We start from the raw sequence: 25,936 nt of genomic DNA, 5'->3' as shown, positions 1-25,936 counted from the left end.
CCAAAACAATTAAGAAAATGGTCATAGGAACATACATATCGATAATTACCTTAAACTTGAATGGATTAAATGCTCCAACCAAAAGACACAGGCTTGCTGAATGGATACAAAAACAAGACCCAACTATATGCTGTCTACAAGAGACCCACTTCAAACCTAGGGACACATACAGACCGAAAGTGAGGGGATGGAAAAAGATATTCCATGCAAATGGAAATCAAAAGAAAGCTGGAGTAGCTATACTCATAACAGATAAAATAGACTTTTAAATAAAGAATGTTACAAGAGACAAGGAAGGACACTACATAATGATCAAGGGATCAATCCAAGAAGATATAACAATTATAAATATATATGCACCCAACATGGGAGCACCTCAATACATAAGGCAACTGCTAACAGCTATAAAAGAGGAAATCAACAGTAACACAATAATAGTGGGGGACTTTAACACCTCACTTACACCAATAGACAGATCATCCAAAATGAAAATAAATAAGGAAACAAAGCTTTAAATAACACAATAGACCAGATAGATTTAATTGATATTTATAGGACATTCCATCCAAAAACAGCAGATTACACTTTCTTCTCAAGTGTGCACAGAACATTCTCCAGGATAGATCACATCTTGGGTCACAAATCAAGCCTCAGTGAATTTAAGAAAATTTAATCATATCAAGCATCTTTTCTAACCACAACGCTATGAGATTAGAAATGAATTACAGGGGAAAAAAACATAAAAAAACATAAAAACACATGAAGGCTAAACAATACGTTACTAAACAACCAAGACATCACTGAAGAAATCAAAAAGGAAATCAAAAAATACCTAGGGACAAATGACAGTGAAAACACGATGATCCAAAACCTATGGGATGCAGCAAAAGCAGTTCTAAGGGGGAAGTTTACAGCTATACAAGCCTACCTCAAGAAACAAGAAAAATCTCAAGTAAACAATGTAACCTTACACCTAAAGGAATTAGAGAAAGAAGAACAAACAAAACCCAAAGTTAGCAGAAGGAAAGAAATCATAAAGATCAGAGCAGAAATAAATGAAATAAAAACAAAGAAAACAATAGAAAAGATCAATAAAACTAAAAGCTGGTTCTTTGAGAAGATAAACAAAATTGATAAACCACTGGCCAGACGCATCAAGAAAAGGAGGGATAGGACTCATCAATAAAAGTAGAAATGAAAAAGGAAAAATAAAGAAATAAAGAATAAAGAAATTTACAATTTATAAGAAATTTTACAATTTCTTTACAATAAAGAAATTTACAAATAAAGAAAATTACAAACCAATATCACTGATGAATATAGATGCAAAAAATCCTCAACCAAATACTAGCAAACAGAATCCAACAGCACATTAAAAGGATCATACACCATGATCAAGTGGGGTTTATTCCAGGCATGCAAGGATTCTTCAACATACACAAATCAATCAACGTGACACACCATCTTAACAAATTGAAGGAAAAAAAACATGATCATCTCAATAGATGCAGAGAGAGTTTTCGACAAAATTCAACACACATTTATGATAAAAACCCTGCAGAAAGTAGGCATAGAGGGAACTTACCTCAACATAATAAAGGCCATATATGACATACCCACAGCCAACATTGTCCTCAACGGTGAAAAACTGAAAGCATTCCACTAAGATCAGGAACAAGTCAAGGTTTCCCACTCTCACCACTCTTATTCAACATAGTTTTGGAAGTTTTAGCCACAGCAATCAGAAAAGAGAAGGAAATAAAAGGAATGGAAATCAGAAAAGAAGAAGTAAAGCTGTCAGTGTTTGCAGATGACATGATATTATACATAGAGAATCCTACAGATGCTACCAAAAAACTACTAGAGCTAATCTATGAATTTGGTAAAGTAGCAGGATACAAAATTAATGCACAGAATTCTCTAGCATTCTACACACTAATGATGAAAAATCTGAGAGTGAAATTAAGAAAACACTCCCATTTGCCATTGCAACAAAAAGAATAAAATATCTAGGAATAAACCTACCTAAGGAGACAAAAGACCTGTATGCAGAAAATTATAAGACACTGATGAAAGAATTTAAAGATGATACAAATAGGTGGAGAGATATACGATGTTCTTGGATGGGAAGAATCAACATTGTGAAAATGCCTCTAGTACCCAAAGCAATCTACACATTCAATGCAATCCTTATCAAACTACCACTGGCATTTTTCACAGAACTAGAACAAAAAATTTCACCATTTGTATGGAAACACAAAAGACCCTGAATAGCCAAAGCAATCTTGAGAACAAAAAACGGAACCTGAGGAATGAAGCTCCCTGACTTAATACTATACTACAAAGCTACAGTAATGAAGACAGTATGGTACTGGCACAAAAACAGAAATATAGATCAATGGAACAGGATAGAAAGCCCAGAGATAAACCCCCGCACATATGGTCACCTTATCTTTGATAAAGGAGTCAGGAATGTACAGTGGAGAAAGGACAGCCTCTTCAATACGTCGTGCTAGGAAAACTGGACAGCTACATGTAAAAGTATGAGATTAGAACACTCCCTAACACCATACACAAAAATAAGCTCAAAATGGATTAAAGACCTAAATGTAAGGCCAGAAACTATCAAACTCTTAGAGGAAAGCATAGGCAGAACACTCTATGACATAAATCACAGCAAGATCCTTTTTGACCCACCTCCTAGAGAAATAGAAAGAAAAACAAAAATAAACAAATGGGACCTAATGAAACTTCAAAGCTTTTGCACAGCAAAGGAAACCATAAACAAGACCAAAAGACAACCCTCAGAATGGGAGAAAATATTTGCAAATGAAGCAACTAGAGAAAGGATTACTCTCCAAAATTTATAAGCAGCTCATGCAGCTCAGTAACAAAGAAACAAACAACCCAATCCAAAAATGGGCAGAAGACCTAAACAGACATTTCTCCAAAGAAGATATACAGATTGCGAACAAATACATGAAAGAATGCTCAACATCATTAATCATTAGAGAAATGCAAATCAAAACTACAATGAGAGGGCTTCTGTGGTGGCGCAGTGGTTGAGAGTCCGCCTACCGATGCAGGGGACATGGGTTCGTGCCCCGGTCCTGGAGGATCCCCCATGCCGCGCAGCGGCTGGGCCCATGAGTCATGGCCGCTAAGCCTGGGCGTCCGGAGCCTGTGCTCCGCAATGGGAGAGGCCACGACAGTGAGAGGCCCGTGTACCGCAAAAAGAAATAAACAAAACAACAACAACAACAAAAAAGAAAACAACTACAATGAGATATCATCTCACACCGGTCAGAATGGCCATCATTAGAAAATCTAGAAACAATAAATGCTGGAGAGGATGTGGAGAAAAGGGAACACTCTTGCACTGTTGGTGGGAATGTGAATTGGTATAGCAACTATGGAGAACAGTATGGAGGTTCCTTAAAAAACTAAAAATAGAACTACCATATGACCCAGCAATCCCACTACTGGGCATATACCCTGAGAAAACCGTAATTCAAAAAGAGTCATGTACCAAAATGTTCATTGCAGCTCTATTTACGATAGCCAGGGCATGGAAGCAACCTAAGTGTCCATCATTGGATGAATGGATAAAGAAGCTGTGGCACATATATACAATGGAATATTACTCAGCCATAAAAAGTAACGAATTTGAGTTATTTGTAGCGAGGTGGATGGACCTAGAGTCTGTCATACAGAGTGATGTAAGCAAGAAAGGGAAAAACAAATACCGTATGCTAATACATATATATGGAATCTAAGGAAAAAAATGTCATGAAGAACCTAGGGGTAAGACAGGAATAAAGACACAGACCTAGTAGAGAATGGACTTGAGGATATGGGGAGGGGGAAGGGTAAGCTGCGACAAAGTGAGAGAGTGGCATGGACATATATACAGTTCCAAACGTAAAATAGATAGCTAGTGGGAAGCAGCCGCATAGCACAGGGAGATCAGCTCAGTGCTTTGTGACCACCTAGACGGGTGGAATAGGGAGTGTGGGAGGGAGGGAGACTGAAGAGGGAAGAGATATGGGAACATATGTATATGTATAACTGATTCACTTTGTTATAAAGCAGAAACTAACACACCATTGTAAAGCAGTTATACTCCAATAAAGATGTTTAAAAATTGTATGGAGATACAAAATACCCCAAATGGCCTAAGCAGTCTTGAGGGACAAAAACGGAGCTGGAGGAGTCAGACTCCCTCACTTCAGAGTATACTACAAAGCTACAGTAATGAAGACAATATGGTACTGGCACAGGAACAGAAATATAGATTAATGGAAGAAGATAGAAAGCCCAGAGATAAACCGATGCTCCTACGGTCAACTTATCGATGACAAAGGAGACAAAGATATACAATGGAGAAAAGACAGTCTCTTCAATAAGTGGTGGTGGGAAAACTGGACAGCTACATGTAAAAGAGTGAAATTAGAACACTCCCTAACACCATACACAAAAATAAACTCAAAATGGATTCGAGACCTAAATGTAAGAGCAGATACTATAAAACTCTTAGAGGAAAACATAGGCAGAACACTCTTTGACATAAATCACAGCAAGATCTTTTTTGATCCACCTCCTAGAGTAATGGAAAGAAAAACAAAAATAAACAACTGGGACCTAATGAAACTTCAAAGCTTTTGCACAGCAAAGGAAACCATAACGAAGACGAAAAGGCAACCCTCAGAATGGAAGAAAATATTTGCAAATGAAGCAACTGACAAAGGATTAATCTCCAAAATTTACAAGCAGCTCATGCAGCTCAATAACGAAAAAAAAAACAACCCAATCCAAAAATGGGCAGAAGACCTAAATAGACATTTCTCCAAAGAAGATATACAGACTGCCAACAAACACATGAAAGAATGCTCAACAACATTAATCATTAGAGAAATGCAAATCAAAACTACAATGAGATATCATCTCACACCAGTCAGAATGGCCATCATCAGAAAATCTAGAAACAATAAATGCTGGAGAGGGTGTGAAGAAAAGGGAACACTCCTGCACTGCTGGTGGGAATGTGAATTGGTACAGCCACTATGGAGAACAGTATGGAAGTTCCTTTAAAAACTACAAATAGAACTACCATATGACCCAGCAATCCCACTACTGGGCATATACCCTGAGAAAATCGTAATTCAAAAAGAGTCATGTACCAAAATGTTCATTACAGCTCTGTTTACGATGGCCCAGAGATGGAGACAACTTAAGTGTCCATCATTGGATGAATGGATAAAGAAGCTGTGGCACATATATACAATGGAATATTACTCAGCCATAAAAAGAAACGAAATTGAGCTATTTGTAATGAGGTGGATAGACCTAGAGTCTGTCATACAGAGTGAAGTAAGTCAGAAAGAGAAAGACAAATCCCGTATGCTAACACAAATATATGGAATCTAAGAAAAAAAATGTCATGAAGAACCTAGGGGTTACACAGGAATAAAGACACAGACCTACTGGAGAATGGACTTGAGGATATGGGGAGGGGGAAGGGTGAGCTGTGACAAAGCGAGAGAGAGGCATGGACATAAATATACTACCAAACGTAAGGTAGATAGCTAGTGGGAAGCAGCCGCATAGCACAGGGATATCAGCTCGGTGCTTTGTGACCGCCTGGAGGGGTGGGATAGGGAGGGTGGGAGGGAGGGAGACGCAAGAGGGAAGAGATATGAGAACATATGTATATGTATAACTGATTCACTTTGTTATAAAGCAGAAACTAACACACCATTGTAAAGCAATTATACCCCAATAAAGATGTTAAAAAAAAGACAGCCCTCAGAGTGGGAGAAAATACTTGCATATGAAGCAACCGCCGAAGATTAATCTCCAAAATTTACAAGCAGCTCGTGCAGCTCAATATTAAAGAATCAAACAACCCAATCCAAAAATGGGCAGAAGACCTAAACAGACGTTTCTCCGAAGAAGACATACAGATGGCCAAGAAGCACATGAAAAGCTGCTCAACATCACTAATTATCAGAGAAATGCAAATCAAAACTATGATGAGTTATCACCTCACAGCAGTTATAATGGGCATCATCAGACAATCTACAAACAACAAATGCTGGAGAGGGTGTGGAGAAAAGGGAACCCTCTCGCACTTTTGGTAGCCATGTAAATTGATACAGCCACTATGGAGCACAGTATGGAGGTTCCTTAAGAAACTGAAAATAGAATTACCATATGATCCAGCAATCCCACTACTGGGCATATACCCAGAGAAAACCAGAATTTAAAAAGACACCTGCACCCCAATATTCATTGCAGAATTATTTACGATAGCCAGGTCATGGAAGCAACCTAAATGCCCATCGACAGATGAATGCATAAAGAAGTTGTGGTACATATATATACAATGGAATATTACTCAGCCATAGAAAGAAACTAAACTGAGTCATTTGTTGACACGTGGATGGACCTAGAGACTGCCATACAGAGTGAAGTAAGTCAGAAAGAGAAAAACAAATATCGTATATTAACGCATGTATGTGGAATCTAGAAAAATGGTACAGATGAACCTGTTTGCAGGGCAGAAGTTGAGACAGATGTAGAGAACAAACGTATGGACACCAAGGGGGGAAAACCACGGTGGGAAAACCACGGTGGGGTGGGGATGGTGGTGTGCTGAATTGGGCGATTGGGATTGACATGTATACAGTGATGTGTATAAAATTGATGACTAATAACAACCTGCAGTATAAAAAACAAACAAAAAAACAACTACTACTAAACTTTCTTTGGGTTATTTGTATGGAAATATGTTAATATAAATGTTTCAGACATTACATGAAATTTCTAAAAATCTTATAGGTTCTGATATAATGTTATATGTCATAATTCTAGTTATTTAAAATGTATACCTCAGAAATAACTACATTTCCTTGTCAACTGATTATGAACTTTCATCAAATATTTAACCATGGTCATTTTTAAGTCTTTTGTCATTTACAGACAGTTCTGGGTGTACTCTGTTGCAAAAATGTTCCTATAAAAGGGTTTCATCTTCAAGGAATTCATGGAAAAGACTGTGACAAGTACAGGTTTCCAGTAACTGACCATACTGCTGAACTGAATGAATAAGCATTTTCAGAACTCTAATGGAAAACTGATGAATTCATAAAAGTGCTAACAAAAGATCAAGATGAAAAAAAATTAATTAAATGGGACTGAGTGAACTGATGAGCATGATTATAATTTTCATGACTTTCTGTTTGAATAAAGAAAAAAAAATCCCCCACACACAGAAAAAGAACTTAGGATGAGAGAAGAAATAAATATTTCAAACATAGTACTGATTATTTATTCTACCATGCCATATATGAAGGGTGATTTTTTTAATTTAAACAAAGGCATTTTAAACACAAATTGAGAACCTCAGTGACACTGATGTTCTAAAATTTGGTTAGAATTGTGTTTTCAGACTCTAGCTCCTGACTTGTTAGCAGCTGTGAAATCATTTAAATGTCATGACAATATTTTTTTAATAAAATGTGATAAAAAATATCAAAAAGAATTACACATAACGAGAGTACTGTCTTATGAAATTTTTAATTTTTTAATTTATGTATACATATGTGTGTGTAAAATATATGCATATAGGTATTGGATCACCATATAAAGTAGGGCACATTCAAGCAAGGTTGGACATTTACAGACTCCCCTGGTGGTGCAGCGGTTAAGAATCCGCCTGCCAATGCAGGGGACATGGGTTCAAGCCGTGGTCCGGGAAGATCCCACATACTGCAGAGCAACTAAGCCCATGTGCCAGAACTACTAAGCCTGCGCTCTAGAGCCCACGAGCCACAACTACTGAGCCCACGTACCACAACTACTGAAACCCGTGCTCTGCAACAAGAGAAGCCACCGCAATGAGAAGCCCGCACACCACAACGAAGAATAGCCCCCGCTCGCTGCAACTAGAGAAAGCCCCATACAGCGAGAAAGACCCAACGCAGCCTAGATTAATTAATTAATTTTAAAAAACCTTGTTTACAAAAAAAAAAGAGAGGTTGGAAATCTCTGAAGAGAATGGTGTACCAAGCATCACAATATACGGGTGGTTTTAACGGGCAATCAAACAACCTTACTGTGTTTGGAAGCAAGTTTTCAGATTGTGAAACCGGAAAACCCGTTCAAATTCAATCATGTATTCAGTTCTCAGTGTGCTAGGCAAGGATTTGCAAAGCTGCTAATCTAACAACACACTTGATAGTGAAATATGAAGAATGATAGTAGAGCAGCCCATACAATGTCCTTCAGCTTTAGTGTGTTAAAACTATCAGATTCAAATGATGGCTCTCCTCGTACTGCATGTAAATTCCAATGAAGCATCACACCCCTCATTCGGAGACACATGGTGAGTCTCTGTCTCTGTAACTGACAACCTAACTGAAATCCTTTTGTGTTTACCAACCTCTTAATGCTTTAGGAAGACAGATATCCTACCGTAAAAGCCTGCTTCCTTTCACAGGGATTTTTAAACACAAGACATTACGCGAAAGATAATTTGCAAGGCTTCATCTACTTTTTCCCTAGTTGTTGAGGAGGAATGGTTGCATTTTAACTGTATCAACTATACTTGGGTAGCAAGTAGAAGACAGTGGCTCTGGCTATCTTAAAGTCAGAGAGAGGGAATTCCCTGGCGGTCCAGTGATGAGGTTTCCGCCCTTGCACTTTCACTGGATCAATCCCTGGTCAGGGAACTGAGTTCCCACAAGCCAGGTGGTTGCTGCCAGATAAATACAGTCACACAGAGAGTGCACTCAAAGGACATGAGCAGGAGGCTCCCACAGTCAGCAGTGATGGAGGCCCGGGCTTCTGAACAGTGCCAAGGCTTGACTGTCCTGCATCAGGTTGGCCGTCCCAGAGCACTGCTCCTGCCTTGCGCTGCAGGATACCCTCCTGTGGCTGTGTCACTGCTCCTCAGCTAAGTCTCACTCCGCTCACTCATTCTCCATCACGCACTCTCTCTGCTTCCACCCACACCTCTGGTGATCAGAGCCCGTCCTCCAGCGCAATGACCCAAATGTTCAGTCCTGACTGATCTGTACTCTTGCTTCTGCCATAGACAGTCGCAGTAGTTTTCCACTAACTAGTCCACTAGTGATGGTAGTAGAGGGGATACCCAAGGGAATTACCTGGGTTTCATGGACATTCCTCCCTCCCCTCGTTGTACAGCAGCAAATCTACCTCCCTTTGAGCTACAGATGGCATGTCTGTGTCCCGCCGACAAAAAAACCATAGGTTGAAATCCTAACCCCTAAGGTGATGGTAACAGGAAGTGGGGCCTTTGGGAGGTGGTTAGATCACAAGGGTGGAGCCCTTATGAATGGGATTAGCGTCCTTAAGATAGGACCTGGAAAGCTTACTCACCCCTTCCACCATGTGAAGACAGTGAATCGGCCAGTGCCTTGATCTTGGACTTCCTAGGCTTTAGAACAGGGAGCAATGTCTGTGGTTTTCTGTTACAGCAGCCTGAATAGAGTAAGATGCCTTGCTCGGGATGATGACATCCTCCGTCTACTACCATTGCTTCTGTGCATCCCGTGCAAGGAGCCATGAGAAGTGGCAGCGAAATGCATCCCTTCCCTCGTCTGTGCTTCCAACAAACTACCTTTACCTTATTTCAAGATCAAGTTGGATATGCTATTATGAGTTGTGCAAGACTGCATATTCAGAGATGCTTTCTATATATAACAAGGAAAAGATTGAATCCTATTCTTGCCCCTCTTGAAGTCCGTCAAGAGAAAGGGATATTAAAAAAAAAAAAGAGAGAGAGCAGGAGAATTATCCCAAGGGGACGTATGTGAGGATGCATAACTGTATGTATTAGCATTTAGTCAGCAAAGCTTTGAGTTGTGTCAGTAGGGGCAAAAGTAAGTGCAGAGGTGAGCAATTACATGAATTCAGCCCACCTAAACTGTCAATCTGTGAACAATGATAATAACTACTTTTAATAGTACTATAATACAAAGTTATAATGAAATAATACTGTTACTCGTATATGATAGCAATTATTATTATTACTGAAGTTTATCCACTTTTCCTCATCTGCAGTAATTGCTTTTCCTCCCACTTCAAGTTATGTGGATAATTACTTCAAATTTCAGTTTTATTTTGCTATAGTGTAGACATAGCTCAGGCCAGAAAAACCTCAAAACCCCGAATTTCCCTAATCATTGGTTCCTCAACTGTAAAAGTAATGCCCTAGATCCAGAAACATTTCTATGACTTATATATATATATATATGTAATTATATGTATGTGTTTTATTCATCAGGAAAAAAAGCAGCATAAATGAAATGTGTCCATGTTAACTGCCCATGTCTGTTTAGAATCATAATTCAATGCTCAGAGCCTCACAGCTCTTTCTTTGCAAGCTTCTCATATGCACACACAATGCCCCATATTGGGAAACCAGAATGTAAGAGAGTTTTGTGGGGGGGTTTTGTTTTTTTTGTTTTAAATATACTGCTTGGTCCTTTCGCACATTACTTAACTTCAAAACCAAATCTATTTTCTCTAATTGTCAGTAGAAGCAGTGGGTTACCATAGTTACAAAGTAGAGACTGTTACTGAAAAGAAGACTAATGAAATTTTAAATGACAGATTCAAAGATATTAGGAAATTACCCTAACAGGGAAACGGGCACTTATCAAGCTGCCAGTCCCAGTAATTACCAAGCAAACCTATCAGGAACCGGGTCAGAAAGTCTCTTCAGATGTTCCGTACACCAGTGCTACAGCGCTTTGAAGGGCTGGTCCCAATAACATGGGCACCCTGTCGTTAGCGCCCATTTCTGTTACTACAGCTGCATGAGGACGCTCCGTAGCCACCACGCAGCGTGGGCTGTGACAGGCCTCGGGTGAGGAGATGGCACAGCACACCTGGAGGACGCTGATGCTACAGATGAGGTGCTGTATTACGGGGCCACGTCTCCCAAGTGTTAGAAAGTTGCTGCCCTGCAGACCCATCTTCCCACCATCTTACAGGATTTTTCAAGGCAAGTACCATCCACTCACATGGTCAAAGACAGATGTAGAAGGTACGATATAGTTTTTAAAAGTCTAACATGTGAAGGTTTGGTTTTGCTGGGGGAGGAATCGATAAGTAATTTACTGAAATAGCATACTAATAGATTATTCACATAAAATAACAGGTAAGGGGAAAATCTAATGAATAAACAGATGGAAGAACGGAGAATCCATCCACTTCAAGTCACTTATGAGAACAACATATTAAGATTTAACTACATGTTTGCTAGAGTAGGAAAAAACACAGACCCCCAAGAAACATCACTACTCTCCGAGTCCTGGCATGACTCGTAAGAAAACAAGCAGTAGTTGGTGTTTCTGTGCTAAAAGTTGTGTATTTTGGGCAAGAACCATAAAATTGACTTAAAGATGGTTTCAAACGGTAAAAAGAGAAATGCAAAACAATTAAAGACATGCAATTAAACTGGTTTGTGTCTCACTGCTTCATAGTAATTAAGAGTTCATGCTTGGGAAAGCACCATAAAAACGAGTTAAGATTTAAGACGGGTGTACATGAGTCAGTGTAAACCTACACATGAGTCCTCAAGTGACAGGACAACTACTCAAAAAATGGAAGACCTGGGGTCGGTATAGCATGATTTAAAAATAATGAAGGAATGATGATTCTGGACTGAATTGTTATTTGCTAGGCTACTTGGTTGACTTGGCTCTTCGTGTCTAGTAGTATCTTATCCATTTAAGTTCTTAGAGTACCTATGTCTGGTACACAGAGTAATGACTGAACACTTGGTGAAGTATGGCCTTGAAGGAATAGGGAGAGAAAGACAGAGAAACCAGGACAGAGAAAGAGCTGGGGAGATAAGGACAGAGAATATTAACGACAGGGAGGCGTCAGAAGAGCCTGACAATGACGTGAGCTGGTGAGCAGGTTTCCGGAGGGCGAGGGCTAAGGAAGACATACCTAATTTCAAACTCTGGGCTTCCGGTTACTCTCTGCTATTCACCTTTCTACCTCCACCCCAGGAACAACTGTACACACCTAGGAAAAGCAAGCCTTTGTTGCTCCACCCCTTGTTAAAGGCCTTTCATGATGCTGACTATTTCTCACATCCCTCCTGGCCCACCTGAGAGGGAGTGGGGTGCAGCCTGAGAACATGCTTCCTTCCATTCTGGAACTACAGGACACCGGTGTCTCCTGGAAACGCCCGTGCTTCACGTCTGAAGGGTGCTGCCACGTTATCCGTGCAGAGAATGTGTGCACCACGAACCTCATTTCCAGCATTCCACGGTTTCCCCAGAGAACCCCTTACATTCCCAGCGGGCTTTCAAAGGATGTGGTGGTTCTCTTACAACGATTCCTTATCACCTGAGTGTAACCTTCTTAATGACGCTGCCAAATTCAACCAAAATGCCTCATTTCCTTGCACCAAGTAATGATTTAAAACTTACAAATATTACAAAAACTAATAACAAAACAGATAGAGAGTTATGATAGGCTTTTAAAAAAGGATTAGAGACCTCCATCAAGAACGGTCTGAAATGTGCTTTGCGTTGTAAAGTTTTAAGCGTTGTATTCAAACCAACTTTCTTTAAGTAAAAACTTGATGGCGTCATCAAAGCCACGACGATATAGTGATTCCATTATCGTCTCGCTTGGTGGGAAAAGGGCTTGGTGAAGCCTCACCAGGTTTGCCGTGGACAGCTAGGATAGAAAGACAAATGGAAGCTGGAGGATATTACGGTACAGGTAAATGGACATCATCTCTGTAACCGAAGCTTTCTTATCATAGATGCTATTAGCAATGTGAAAAAAAATCAGGAGGAAGAAAATGAAATTTAAAAATTCACCCCCACCCATACACTGCATGAGGGTTTCTCAGCCTGGGGACCACTGACGTTTTGGGCCAGATGCTTCTTTGTGGTGGGGCCGTCCTGTGCACTGTAGGATGCTGAGTAGCCTTCCCGGGCTCCACCCACTAGATGCCAGCACACACCCCAGACGTGATGACCAAAACCATCTCCAGACACTGCCAGTGTCTCCTGCATACGATATCACCTCCTGTTGAGAGCTATTCGACGAGATTAAGGGAATCTACATTTTTATGTAAGTTATTCTGTTAGGTCCTAAGTTTTTATCTTACCTACTTAATTCCTGCCATCTTTTAAAACAATTAAGTGATCTAATTTAAAAGTGCACTGAAATCCTGCCCAGTATACTGACCTGAAAAATAAGTGAAGAAATGGAAAATGTTTCACAAATAGACTGTTGATAGTAACAGTCATGTCCATATGCATGACACATGTAGATTATTTAAAATATTTATGCAATTTGTACATAAAACTGAGTTGCCAAAGTTCTGGAAGCATGTGGAAAGTTTTCGGAGATGAGGAGTCTGCAGTTATCAGTGAACATCATTACTCACCAGTATGTGCTGCTTGGCTATGGTCACATAGAAATCCAGCTGCCCTTCGTCCTGCGGGGAGATGTCCACTCTCCCGCTGAATGCTGAGACGGTCACTGTCCGGCCTACAGGCAGGAGGGGCAGGCTGTTGGTAAAGCATCCGTCTACCCATTTCTGTGGAAAGCACACGGCTCATCAGCACCTGTCGACAACATCCCTCCCACGTGAAGAAAATGAGCATGCATTTCCCCAAAAGGACTCTTTCCTTCTAACAAGGCATGCCTTGGGAACGCCCTTAACTTACGATTTATCAGGACCCGTCAGATTAGATTTGTTTTGGAAGCAAAGCAAATCTTTGTATGCATATCATTAACCCATATAATAAGAACCCTGAACGGAATCAGGAAGTCTCTCCAATTGTTTAAAAGCTTTAAGTAGATCATTTCACATAAGAAGTACCTAAATTTTTACTGATGACGGTGCTTGCATAAGAAGCCATGTGTAATTAGGCTGGGATTCATTATCTAATCAGAATGCAAAGCCAGGTTTACTCTGACACTGAGCAAACCGTCCCCAAAACAGGAGTTTGTGCTGCTGTGGCTTGTGGGATCTTAGTTCCCCGACTAGGGATGGAACCTGTGCCCCCCTGCAGTGGAAGCGCAGAGTCTTAACCACTGGACTGCCAGGGAAGTCCCAGGAGGTTCTACTTTTATCCTAAGAACTGGAAATCGGCATTTTCTGTAGCAAACTTAAAAATAAATAGAACCGCCAGAAATCCTTCCATTTCCAAAGCGGTTCCTGAGTATGTAACGTCTTTAAGCCTTGAAGAACTGGGGAGGAGAGGTGCTGTGTTAAACAGGAACATTACTCAGAAGAGATTCTGTGCGTTCAGACCCAAGCCTGAAGGAAAGGCATGGACAGAGCAGGTCAGAGAAGCTTCTAGAGGCTTGTGCAGAATTGTACACTGGGAAAGGATTGAAGAAACACAAAGATAATACTCCTTACGTTGTTTCAAGGCAAGAGAGTCTCCATCTTTCCTTGAGCCCACATGTTAACCGAATCCGCTCTAACAATAAATAAATAAGCAAACATGCAACACTGAAGTTCAAATGCTCCCAGCTGTATCTGAATTGGAAATACCTTGCAGGTGATGTGAGGAAAAAAAGGGGGGGCTGGAAAGTGTGGAGAATGCTGCACAGAAGAAGCTTTTGTGGAGAAAGCAAGAAGGTGGGCTGATGAGCAAGAAACCAGTTAGAATAAAGCATCCTGGGGCTTCCCTGGTGGCACAGTGGTTAAGAATCCACCTGCTAATGCAGGGGACAGGGGTTTGATCCCTAGTCCAGGAAGATCCCACATGCCACGGAGCAACTAAGCCCATGCACCACAACTACTGAGCCCATGTGCCGCAACTACTGAAGCCCACGTGCTGCAACTACTGAAGCCCATGAGCTGCAACTACTGAGCCCGCGCACCACAACGAAGAGTAGCCCCTGCTCCCCGGAACTAGAGAAAGCCCACGCCCAGCAACGAAGATCCAACACAGCCAAAAATTTTAAAAATAAAAAAATAAAATAAAGCATCCTTAACTCAGTTAAAACTGTTCATTCCTCTTTTCTAACATGTCTTTTTTAAATCTTTCTTGTTTTGATTTCTAGAGCTGGTTACTAAATGATCAGTACAGCATAGTTTACAAAGGCCTCAGCCAGCCACCAACTCCCCGCAGAGGGAATAAAAGTAAGTAAATAAAAGGTGAAAATGTGTTGAAAATTTCTATTGAGGGAACTGCATTTTGGTGGAGCAGAAAACATAAATAGATTAGATTAAAATGAACCTGGCCTAGATAATTTGCTTATTGTCATTATTTTTAAAAGAACAAAACACATATAATTATGTTTATTATAGAGCACACATATTTGTTTGTGTATAATACGTGTATGTGGATATATGCATACATATATACACACGCACACGACTATACAAACACAGTCTAAAAAAGGGAGGTTTGTAGTGAGAAGGCCCCCAGATATCTGGTTCTGTGCCTTATTGACCTGGAGCTTTTTTTTTCTTCCCTGATTGCTTTGGGTGTAGACACCGATTTCTGGAATAGGATAGTACCTAGAGAGAGAACAAAAAGACACCTGCCAAAATTACCTTTCTTATCCTCAGTAGAACATCTCACCAATGATGTAAAAATTCATATAGGTTTCATCAAGGGAAATTAAAAATATGTACCAAGGGTCATATAACTTAACTGAGAGCTCACCTGATTTATTCAACTTAAGGAAAAGAAGGGCAGTCTGGCTCATTAAATTGCAAAGTGTTCTAATCTACCATAGGGCTAATGACTGAGGTTTCAGGGACATGAAAATCTTTTTTTCCAAGTTTCGTTTGCTCTTGTTAGCTTATTGTGATTGGATAAATGACTAGGGAAAACATACAGCTTATCCAATGACTTGATTCAGTCTTCAGCGTTACTGACTCCTGTCACCCTAACCCCACCAGCTCAGTTCTAAATGCAGAGTGCATCTTACTCCTGGCTCATGCTCTCCTGAGCTGTATCACTCCCAGCAACCACACACACACACTCGGGCACTCAGATTCTAGCAAAACTGCTGGAAACGACGCCAACAGCAGCCAACATTCCTCCATGCAAATATACTGCATGTGGTACAGACGGTTTAAAATTCTGCATTTTATATACTCCTGGCCATGATTCTGACTGTTTGCAGTACATTCCTCCAGGTCAGTCCCCCATTCCCACCTCGTGGACAGCTCTCCATAAGCTGGGAATTACTGCCATGAGTCCTAGGATTCCAAAATTTTCCTCATGGGTCTTCCCAGGGTAGTGTTGCCCTGTGTTGGTTAGTTTCAGTACCTAGCACCATCATTCTCAAAGGAAAGGGAATGCCCAAAGACGTAAAAAAAAAAAAAATTCCCGGGCAAAACGTGTTTCAAAAATCAAACTCGCGGGCTTCCCTCGTGGCGCAGTGGTTGAGAGTCCGCCTCCGATGCAGGGGACGCAGGTTCATACCCCGGTCCTGGAAGATCCCACATGCCGAGGAGCGGCTGGGCCCGTGAGCCATGGCCGCTGAGCCTGCGCGTCCGGAGCCTGTGCTCCGCAACGGGAGGGGCCCCAACAGTGAGAGGCCCGCGTACCGCAAAAATAAATAAATAAATAAATAAATAAATAAATAAATCAAACTTGCTTCTGTCCCCGCAGTTGTTGTCACTTGTCCTAATACCCTTGATTCCCATATTGTAAACGTGCTCCATGGTAAGGTCCACTGCCTAAGCCCAGAGACTTGTGAAGACACAACTGCTCAGTAGAGAAGAAAATCTCGTGCCCCATGGTGGGGTAGGAGGTCTAGTGTGACTGTCCTCTGAGGGTGACAGCACTGGAAACCAGAGCTAATGCAGTTATTCTAAAGGGTAATGGCACCTGTCACACCCAAGCCCGGCAGGGTATTCATCTGTCAGTACGTGTCAACCTCTGCCTTACACATGACATGTTATGGGTACATGCGAGGCTCACGAATTCCAGCAACTCTTGTTACATAATTAAAGAGGAAACTTTAAAACCTGAGGTGGGCACTTGAGCTGAAAGGGCTTATTTGTTCATCTAGCAAGTCTTTCCACAGCACCCAGTGTGTGCCTGGGTGTGCACTCCACACTGCGACATGCTCACGATAGAACCGCGATGCAGGGCTGAATTTGCTTCAAGTGTATTTTGCTCAAAAAGCAAGTAAAAAAAATACTTTTGTCAGAAAGACAAATACCATATGATATCACTTACATGTGGAACCTAAAATGTGACACAAATGAACTTACCTACAAAACAGAAACAGACTCACAGACCTAGAGAACAGACTTGTGGTTGCCAGGGGGAAGGGGGGTAGGGGAGGGAAGAACTGGGAGTTTGGGGTTAGCAGATGCAAACTAGTATATATAGAATCGATAAACAACAAGGTCCTACTGCAGAGCACAGGGAATTATATTCAATATCCTCTGATAAAGAGTAATGGAAAACAATATGAAAAAGAATGTATAGATGTGTATAACTGAGTCACTGTGCTGTGCAGCAGAAATTAAAGACAACATTGTACATCAACTATACTTCAATAAAATAAATTTTTAAAGTACTTTTTTTGGAAGACTGAATGAGACATTTATATCTATAATTATTATAAATACCATGGCACAGGGCCTAATGGTTTATTAAACAGCCTCTCATGTATCATTTAATTTGACCTTTACTATGACCCTGTTGGGTAGGAGGGTCATCCTAGTAGTATGTTCAGTTTCCTCATTTTACAGAAAAGGAAATTGATGCTGGCAGGGTTACTTGTTCTAGGTCAGGGGTTGGGCAACCACCTGCTTCGGGAAATGAAGTTTTATTGGCACCCAGCCATGACATTTCCCACTTCACAGAGCTTTCCCACAAAACAGCAAAGTTGAGGAGTTGTGCTGGTCCAGACAGTATGTTCCACAATGCAGAGAGTAGTTAGTATCTGATACTTTCAGAAAATATTTGCATGAAGTAAGTCAGAAAAAGAAAGATAATATGATACCGTTATGATCATATGATCATACCATATGATACCGTTCATATGTGGAATCTAAAATCTGACACAAATGAACTTATCTATGAAACAGAAACAGACACCCAGACACAGAGAAGAGACTTGTGATTGTCAAGGGGGAGCGCGGGAGGGAGGGGGTTGGGCTGGGAGTTCGGGGTTAGCAGATGCAAACTATTATGTATAGGATGGATGAACAACAAGGTCCTACTGTACAGCACAGGGAACTATATCCAACCTCCTGGGATAAAACAGAATGGAAAAGAATATGAAAAAAGAATGTCTCTGTGTATAACTGAGTCACTTTGCTGTACAGAAGAGATTGGCACAAGACTGTAAATCAACTTTACTTCAATTAAAAAAAAAAAAAGAAAATATTTGCCAGCCCTGCTGGAAAGCACGCTGGCAAAAGGGGTGGAGCTGGTCCATTCACTCCACACTCACTGTTCTTCCTCACACACTGTAAGACACAGTGGAGGCGGGGAAGACCAGAGCTGCTTCTGCAGGGCTGAGGGGAAGCGGACCAGGGGAAGCAGACCAGGGGAAGTGAAGGAGGTTTGAAAAAAAAAATTTTAGTTACAAACATACCTTGTTTGCTGTCATGATATAGAGAACAAACAGTCACGCCTACAGAAGGTTTTTGGGCATGACTCAAAACAGAGTGGGGAGAGGAGGGAGAGGGAGGAGGGGGAGAGGGGAGAGGGAGGAAGGGGGAGGGGGAGAGGGAGGAAGGGGGAGGGGGAGAGGGAGGAAGGGGGAGGGGGAGAGGGAGGAAGGGGGAGGGGGAGAGGGAGGAAGGGGGAAGAGGAAAAGGGAGGAAGGAGGGAGGGGAGAGGGAGGGGTGGGAGGAGAGGAGGAAGGGGAGAGGTAGGAAGGGGGGTAGAAAGGAAGGGGAGGGGGAAGAGGGAGGAAGGAGGGAGGGGTGAGAGGGAGGAAGGGGGAGGGGTGAGAGGGAGGAAGGGGGAGAGAGGAAGGGTGAAGGGGGAGGGGGAGAAAGGGGAGAGGGAGGAAGGGAGAGGGGTGAGAGGGTGGAAGGGGGAGGGGAGAGGGCCAAAGGGGGAGGGGAAGAGGGAGGAAGAGGGGGAGGGGAGAGGGAGGAAGGGGAGGGGTGAGAGGGTGGAAGGGGGAGGGGGGAGAGGGCCAAAGGGGGAGTGGGGAGAGGGAGGAAGGGGGAGGGACAAAGGGGGAGGGGGGATAGGGAAGAAGAGGGGAGGAGGAGAAGGGAGAGGGAGTGTGTTTATGTCAAATAGATACCCACCCCCCAGGACACAGGTCAGAATCTACCATTTGGGATGAAGAAACACAGGAGGGGACAAGAGACATAGGAGATTTTTTAATGAAAGGGTGACAGGTGAAAATAAATAAAATTTAAAAAATTAAAAACTGGTTGAGAAAACCTGCAGCACTGACTTGTACTAAATAATGATTGTTGGTAAATTGCCGACTTAAGTTTTGGATTTCTGAAGGTTGCTCAAAAATGGTGATTCTATATACCCAACTTTCAGAAAACTCTAGCAGTTGAAATTCTACAAGTGCTATTTATTAATAGAAGACGTTCCCTGGAAAACTAACCTATTTTTTCAAAAATCAAATAGACATGCAGAATTTAAAAAGCCGATGAAAAATAAGAGCTTCTATTTCAGCATAGCCGTAAATTGATAACCAGAGTTCCATGAAGCCAAATCTAGCTGGTCGCCCAGCCAGCCACCGCCGTGCGCTGTGACAGTGACTGAGATCGGTATCCTCGTGACATGTCTAAATCATGAAGAAACAGAAGCCAAAGGACTGTAATAATAATTGTATATAAACACACAGTAACAGAGCATTCTACAATTCTCTCCCACAGATATGCCAATAACGAAAAGATTAATAATTCATAACCCATGCAAAAGGCTCAATGACTAGAATACCATGATAAATACTCTCTATACAATACCCTGTTAAAATAGTGCTTGAAATCTAACTCAGAGCAAAAAACTAACCTATAGCTCTTCTTGTGATCTGCATCACAGTTCCAGAGATTAAAATATCAAAACAACAATAAAATAGTCACTTGCCAACACTAATGCTATGTCTTAAAATGAAACAAAAAAAACAAACAAAAAAACACGGATCAGGGATCTCCCTGGTGGTCCAGTGGGTAAGACTCCGATCTCCCAATGCAGGGTGCCCGGGTTTGATCCCTGGTCGGGGAACTAGATCCCACATGCCGCAACTAAGAGTTCGCATGCTGCAACTAAAAAGATTCCACGTGCTGCAACTAAGACCCGGCAAAGCCTAAATAAATAAATATTAAAAAGCAAAAACAAAAACTGATCAGTTAAGACCTCCTCTTGAAAATCCTTATTCTTGTTCCACATTGATGACCAGAACCTGTGAAAATGTGCTCTGAAAGTAGGCACATTCCCACAGCTTATTCAATCACTGGAAAGAGGCCATGTACACTGAAGGAAAATCCACTGGTAAAAATGATAAGATTGAAGTTCAATTTATTTCCATTTATTCAATTGTTAATGAATATCCAGTATAAGTACGGTGCTAAAAACAGTCTCCTAAGATAAAGCCAGAGAAAGCTACAAAAACTTTTTTGAAAATTAGGAAAACCAGGAACTTCCCTGGTGGCGCAGTGGTTAAGAATCCGCCTGCCAATGCAGGGGACACAGGTTCGAGCCCTGGTCCAGGAAGATCCCACATGCCGCGGAGCAACAAAGCCCGTGCGGCACAACTACTGAGCCAGCCCACCACAACTACTGAAGCCCACGTGCCTAGACCCCGTGCTCCGCAACAAGAAAAGCCACTGCAATGAGAAGCCCGCGCACCGCAACGAAGAGTAGCCCCCGTTCTCGGCAAGTAGAGAAAGCCCACTCGCGGCAACGAAGACCCAACACAGCCAAAAATAAATAAATAAAATTTTAAAATTAATTAATTAATTTTAAAAATTCAAAAAATAAAAAATTAGGAAAACCAAGCCGTTTTCCAAGATGTTGTACCACTTCAAACAACTGGTAGACAGTTTAGGAAGGAATCATGCTGTTATTTGCTGTGGCTTAAGTCAGTCTTAAATCTTATGAAGGTATGAAACTTCTACGTGATTAATAAAAGATTTTTTGCAATAAAAATATCAGGTCCACAAATAAGTATTAGTACAACCCAGTATGTTCCATAGCTAAGTGACACCAGACGTGGAGATGAGTGGTCAGCGGGTTGAACAGGAGCTGCATGCAGAAGCAGCGCAGGACACCTGTGGTTCTGCCTCAAACCCAAGTGATGCTGAGCTCTCTCTGCCCCCCTGCTGCTGCAACCTCCATCGCTTCAGAAAAACCACCAAGGCCAACCAGCAAATCAAAACCTGACCTCCACAAGAGCATCAAGACCCAGAACAGGAGAAAGCGTGACACAAAGTTTTATGGAATTAGGAAAAGCTCACACCCACAGCAAAACACTGCATTTAAAGCAAAGTTCGCATTTCCCTGAAAATGGAGCGATTCTACAGACTAACCTGGTCTAGAAAGCGTATTCAGCTGGGGGAAGGCAGGGGCCTGACAGAGTCCATAGCAAGCACACAAGGGCGCTGGCAAGTCGCCACCGTGTGGCTGTAGACAGGAAGCAAGGTCTCTGAGGAGCACACTGTCAATCATCGTGTGCACGGGGGCCCCTCTTCCTGGACTTCATTAAACACCCAAGGTAAACCGAACGCTTTCTGGAGACATTAGATTCTATTCAACAAGTAATTATGACGTGCCAACTGTGCACAGATGTCAGTCATCAGCAAGGCCGTGTCCCGCCTCCCAAGGTCCCTTTTTTCTCACACCTCTAGGTGCTGCATTCCCTGTTTAATTGAGACTGCCCTTGTTCCATGTTCCCATCTAAGTGTTCAATCACATAGCAGGAAATTCAGCTGAGAACACCTTACCCTTTAACTATTCCTAGGCTTCCGGTCATACACCTGGAGCAGTGGGGATGGGGCGGGACAGAAATAAAATAAGGGGGATGGTTTTTTAAAGGAATGACCAAAGCAAAGTAAAGCAAGAGACACAGCGCAGATGCAAACGTTAGAGATCATCCTGGGAAAGTTGCCCCCTTACTAAGCTTGGTGACCTCAGTGAAGTGAATGAATGTTTCTACAACTCAATTTCCTCATCTGTAAAATACGGGGGTAATAATCCCTACAGCACATGGGAGTGGACTCTAATGCATCCAATAGAAAGCAATAAAAACAGGAAGTTTTACTTTTCCGGGTAAAAGAAATACAGAAGGTGGCCTGGTAAGGTCCCCCTCCTCAAGTCACTCAGGGCCCAGGTCTTTCCATCTCATTATTTGACTCTATCTAGGGTGCGATCTGTGACCTCATGATTCATAACAGCTGCCAGAGCTCTGGTCATCACATCTAAGTTCCAGGCAGCAGGAAGGAAAAAAAGGTACACAACCTCCCTTCCTGTAAGTCCCACAGTAATTCGGCCTACCTCTCACTGCCAGCACGTAAGGGGATGGCCACACCTAGCTGCAAGGGAAGGTGGAGAATGTGGCCTTTTAGCTACACAGTAACAGGCCCAGAAAAAAACTGGGTTTCTGTTACTAAGGAAGAAGAGGACAGTGTATGTTGGAAGAAACTAGGAGCCATTACCACCCATACCTCCTTCATAATACAGTGATTACTATTTAAACACAGGAAATGTTCAGCATCGTCTTAGAATATACTAGGCTTCTGGGACTCAGCTCTGTTCTAGCCTTGATTCCATCCCTCCTTTCCCCCCCATCTCCTTTCCATCACTTCCTTACTATACCTACATCCCACGTTCTCAGTCACCACCTCTTAATTTATCTATCACAACAGAAATTCTGTTGATTCTTGGATTCTGAATCCCCTTTTCATGATCATATACAATCTCATGAAACACCTGAGCATTCTGCATATTTTTTTCTACCATTTAGCCATTTCTGTCATGATTATATATTATCTACCATTTAGGCATTTCTGTCATGATTATATATTATCAAGCAATAGCATGAAGTAAAATCATTACATTTCAGATCATAAAATTAAAGTTCATAATCATAATGTAAAGTTGATTTTGATAGCATCTGTATTCGAAATTTATACGTAAAAACAAATGTTGATTTTTTTACAGCTCTAAGAGAAAATGCTACTTAACTTACTTTAGAATCATTATGTAAAGGGGAAACCTCTCCAATTTTCAAATGACAGCAAAGATCATACTCCTTGGTAACTGAGTATCTGCTAGCTCTGAGAGGCAGTATCCAAAATGGAAACAAAACAAAACAAAACAAAACAACAACAGCAAAAAAACACCTGGGTTTCCATGAGCTTATGTTTATTTTATGCTGCTTTAAAAAATTCAATGTATATTATGTTTCTACTTGGTCACAAAGAGGGTTTTAGCCTACAACATGTAAGCCCATCACTGCAAATAACATACTGTATGCATACAGGTAATAAAGAGAGTCCAAGTTGGACCTGATGGTCCACTCTTAGGCTGTCCATCTACATGGCCTCATCCAGTTACTCAACCTCATCCTCATCTGCCCGTTTGAGACAACCGTCCCAGGGCAGACTGCTTTGGGCCAAGGATCCTATGACAAGCACAGAAAAGGGCGGGAATGACCAGGAAAACTCAGAGAAAGAAAATCACAAGGCCTGACAAGGTCAGAACACAGACAGACCCCCAATCACATTAGCTAAGAGATTTGCAAAAGTCAGTTCCTTGGTTGTAAGATCATGCATTCACTGAGCACAGGCCCTTCGCTGGGCCTTCAAAGTGAAAGAATGAATGACAGCTATTAAACACTTTTCCTGTACACATTTATGAATGAATACGTACATATCATGTATATATAACACAAATGGCATTAATCATCCATGAATATGTGCCTGAGCTTGAGTAGGTGTTAAGAGACAGTGTATTTGATGACAAAAAGTACGTATCTCTGGTGTGGGTTAAATAGATACTGCATTTGGTTCTGAGATGCGTATCTCCGGTTTATGTATTAAATAGCTACTGTGTTTGATCACACAACTTTTAACTCTGGTGTGTGTTGAATAGATACTGTGTCTGGTTATCAGTGTGTGTGTAAGTGTGCAGGCGATAGGGCACCACAGCACCTGCACTTGATTTTTTTTGTTTTTTCTGCTAAACAGAAACGAAACTATGGGGAAACAAGTCATACAAACGCAGTTGGAGCCACCAGAATAAGAGTACAATTGGATCTTTCGAAGGAAACATATGAACACGGGATTTACTGATCATCCGTCAGTTGTAAGCATCTTACCTGCCCTTTGTATTCCACTGGTTTTAGTCCTGCGTAAATGGGCACAAAGCTGCTGGCTAACAGGACCTAGACGGACAAAGAAACAGCTTGTGAAAGGAGGCAGTAACACTCCTACGATATATGTCATGTCCCCTACTATGAAATTAAAATCCCTTAAATGTACAAAAATTTACTATAACAATAAGTTCCATGTATTTCAAGGGCACAGTGGGACACACTTAAATAGAAGATAACATTTATTGATATCAGAAAAGACCTTAAAGAGATATGCACAAATCATTGTTCTCCAACTCCATCCACTTCACCCGAGTAATACTGGCACTTAAATTGTAGACAGCCAAGTCATTACACAATTAAAGTCCAGGTAAGTCTAACTTCCTGAGTGTGTACAGGTTGCAAGTAAGTTATTTACGATGTTCTATCCTACACTGTAAGAATTATTTGAAAGTTTCACTCTATCTTCCAGAGAAACAAACCCCTCTGGTTATTACGGCTCAGGGGATGTTTTCATTTATGTCACCAGGATGTAGCACATTTCATGGGCTAGTTACATGGCCTGGATATGTAATGAGACACTGGCAGGGAGGGGCACCAATTATACTTTATCTTCCATTTAAAAAGTCGAAAAAGATTGCCATTTAAAATATTACCATTTCTTCTCACAGAAGAAGCTGAGCTCTGGGAGCTCTTCTGACATGTGCAAGTTTTATTCTGCAATGCAGTTTTCAAATCGCTAGTGTTCTATTTGGAAAGATACAGTATTAGATATGGAATACTTAAGCTCCAATCCTTCAATTGATAACTGAAGACTCCATGGCTGTTTGTTGTCAAAGAGTTCACGAGATTTTTTTTCCAAGTAGATATTATTCAGAACTGGATTATGGTCCCCAAAATGATTTGTACATCATCCACTTAGAATTCTTTAGAGATAAGAGAGCATTTCCCCCAAAGGAAGAATGGTATAAGTATGATTTGTGAGGTCTGCTCTCAAAACCCAGCAATCCCACTACTGGGCATATACGCAGAGAAAACCAGAATTCAAAAAGACACATGCACCCCAGTGTTCATTGCAGCACTATTTATAAGAGCTAGAACATGGAAGCAACCTAAATGTCCATCAACGGAGGAATGAATAAAGAAGATGTGGTACATATATACAACGGAATATTACTCAGCCATAAAAAGGAACGAAACTGGGTCATTTGTAGAGATGTGGATGGACCTAGACACTGTCATACCGAGTGAAGTAAGTCAGAAAGAAAAAGACAAATACTGTATATTAACGCATATATGTGGAATCTAGAAAAATGGTATAGGTGATCTTATCTGCAAAACAGAATCAGAGACACAGATGTAGAGAACAAACCTATGGATACCAAGGGGGGAAAAGGGGGTATGGGATGAACTGGGAGATTGGGATTGACATATATACACTATTGATACTATGTATAAAATAGATAACTAATGAGAACCTACTGTATAGCTCAGGGAACTCTACTCAATGTTCTGTGGTGACCTAAATGCGAAGGAAATCCAAAAAAGAGGGGATACACGTATACGTATAGCTGACTTACTTTGCTGTACACCTGAAACTATCACAACATTGTAAAGCAACGATACGCCAATAAAAGTTTTTAAAGATAGC

At 41.3% G+C, this 25,936-nt stretch overlaps 1 protein-coding gene across 7 annotated transcripts in view; it reads right to left on the bottom strand.

Moving 5' to 3' along the window:
- The window catches only part of LOC137216945 (patatin-like phospholipase domain-containing protein 4), a 109,320-nt gene that overhangs the window by 67,625 nt on the left and 15,759 nt on the right, over positions 1-25,936 (bottom strand). For 6 of the 7 annotated variants that reach the window (XM_067723072.1, XM_067723075.1, XM_067723070.1 and 3 more), the window contains 2 exons: positions 24,292-24,357; positions 13,448-13,600 (listed from right to left, as the gene is read on the bottom strand). In XM_067723072.1, coding sequence (XP_067579173.1) covers positions 13,448-13,600; positions 24,292-24,357 — 219 coding nt within the window. Of the gene's footprint in view, positions 1-12,440; positions 12,727-13,447; positions 13,601-24,291; positions 24,358-25,936 lie in introns of those variants that run through there. The other variant, XM_067723073.1, reaches the window with a different exon arrangement.

The sequence above is a fragment of the Pseudorca crassidens genome, chromosome X (genome assembly GCF_039906515.1).
Source record: "Pseudorca crassidens isolate mPseCra1 chromosome X, mPseCra1.hap1, whole genome shotgun sequence".
NCBI classification, from domain to species: domain Eukaryota; kingdom Metazoa; phylum Chordata; class Mammalia; order Artiodactyla; family Delphinidae; genus Pseudorca; species Pseudorca crassidens.
The sequence above is the reverse complement of the archived record's forward strand: the minus strand, read 5'-3'. Positions and strand labels throughout refer to the sequence as shown.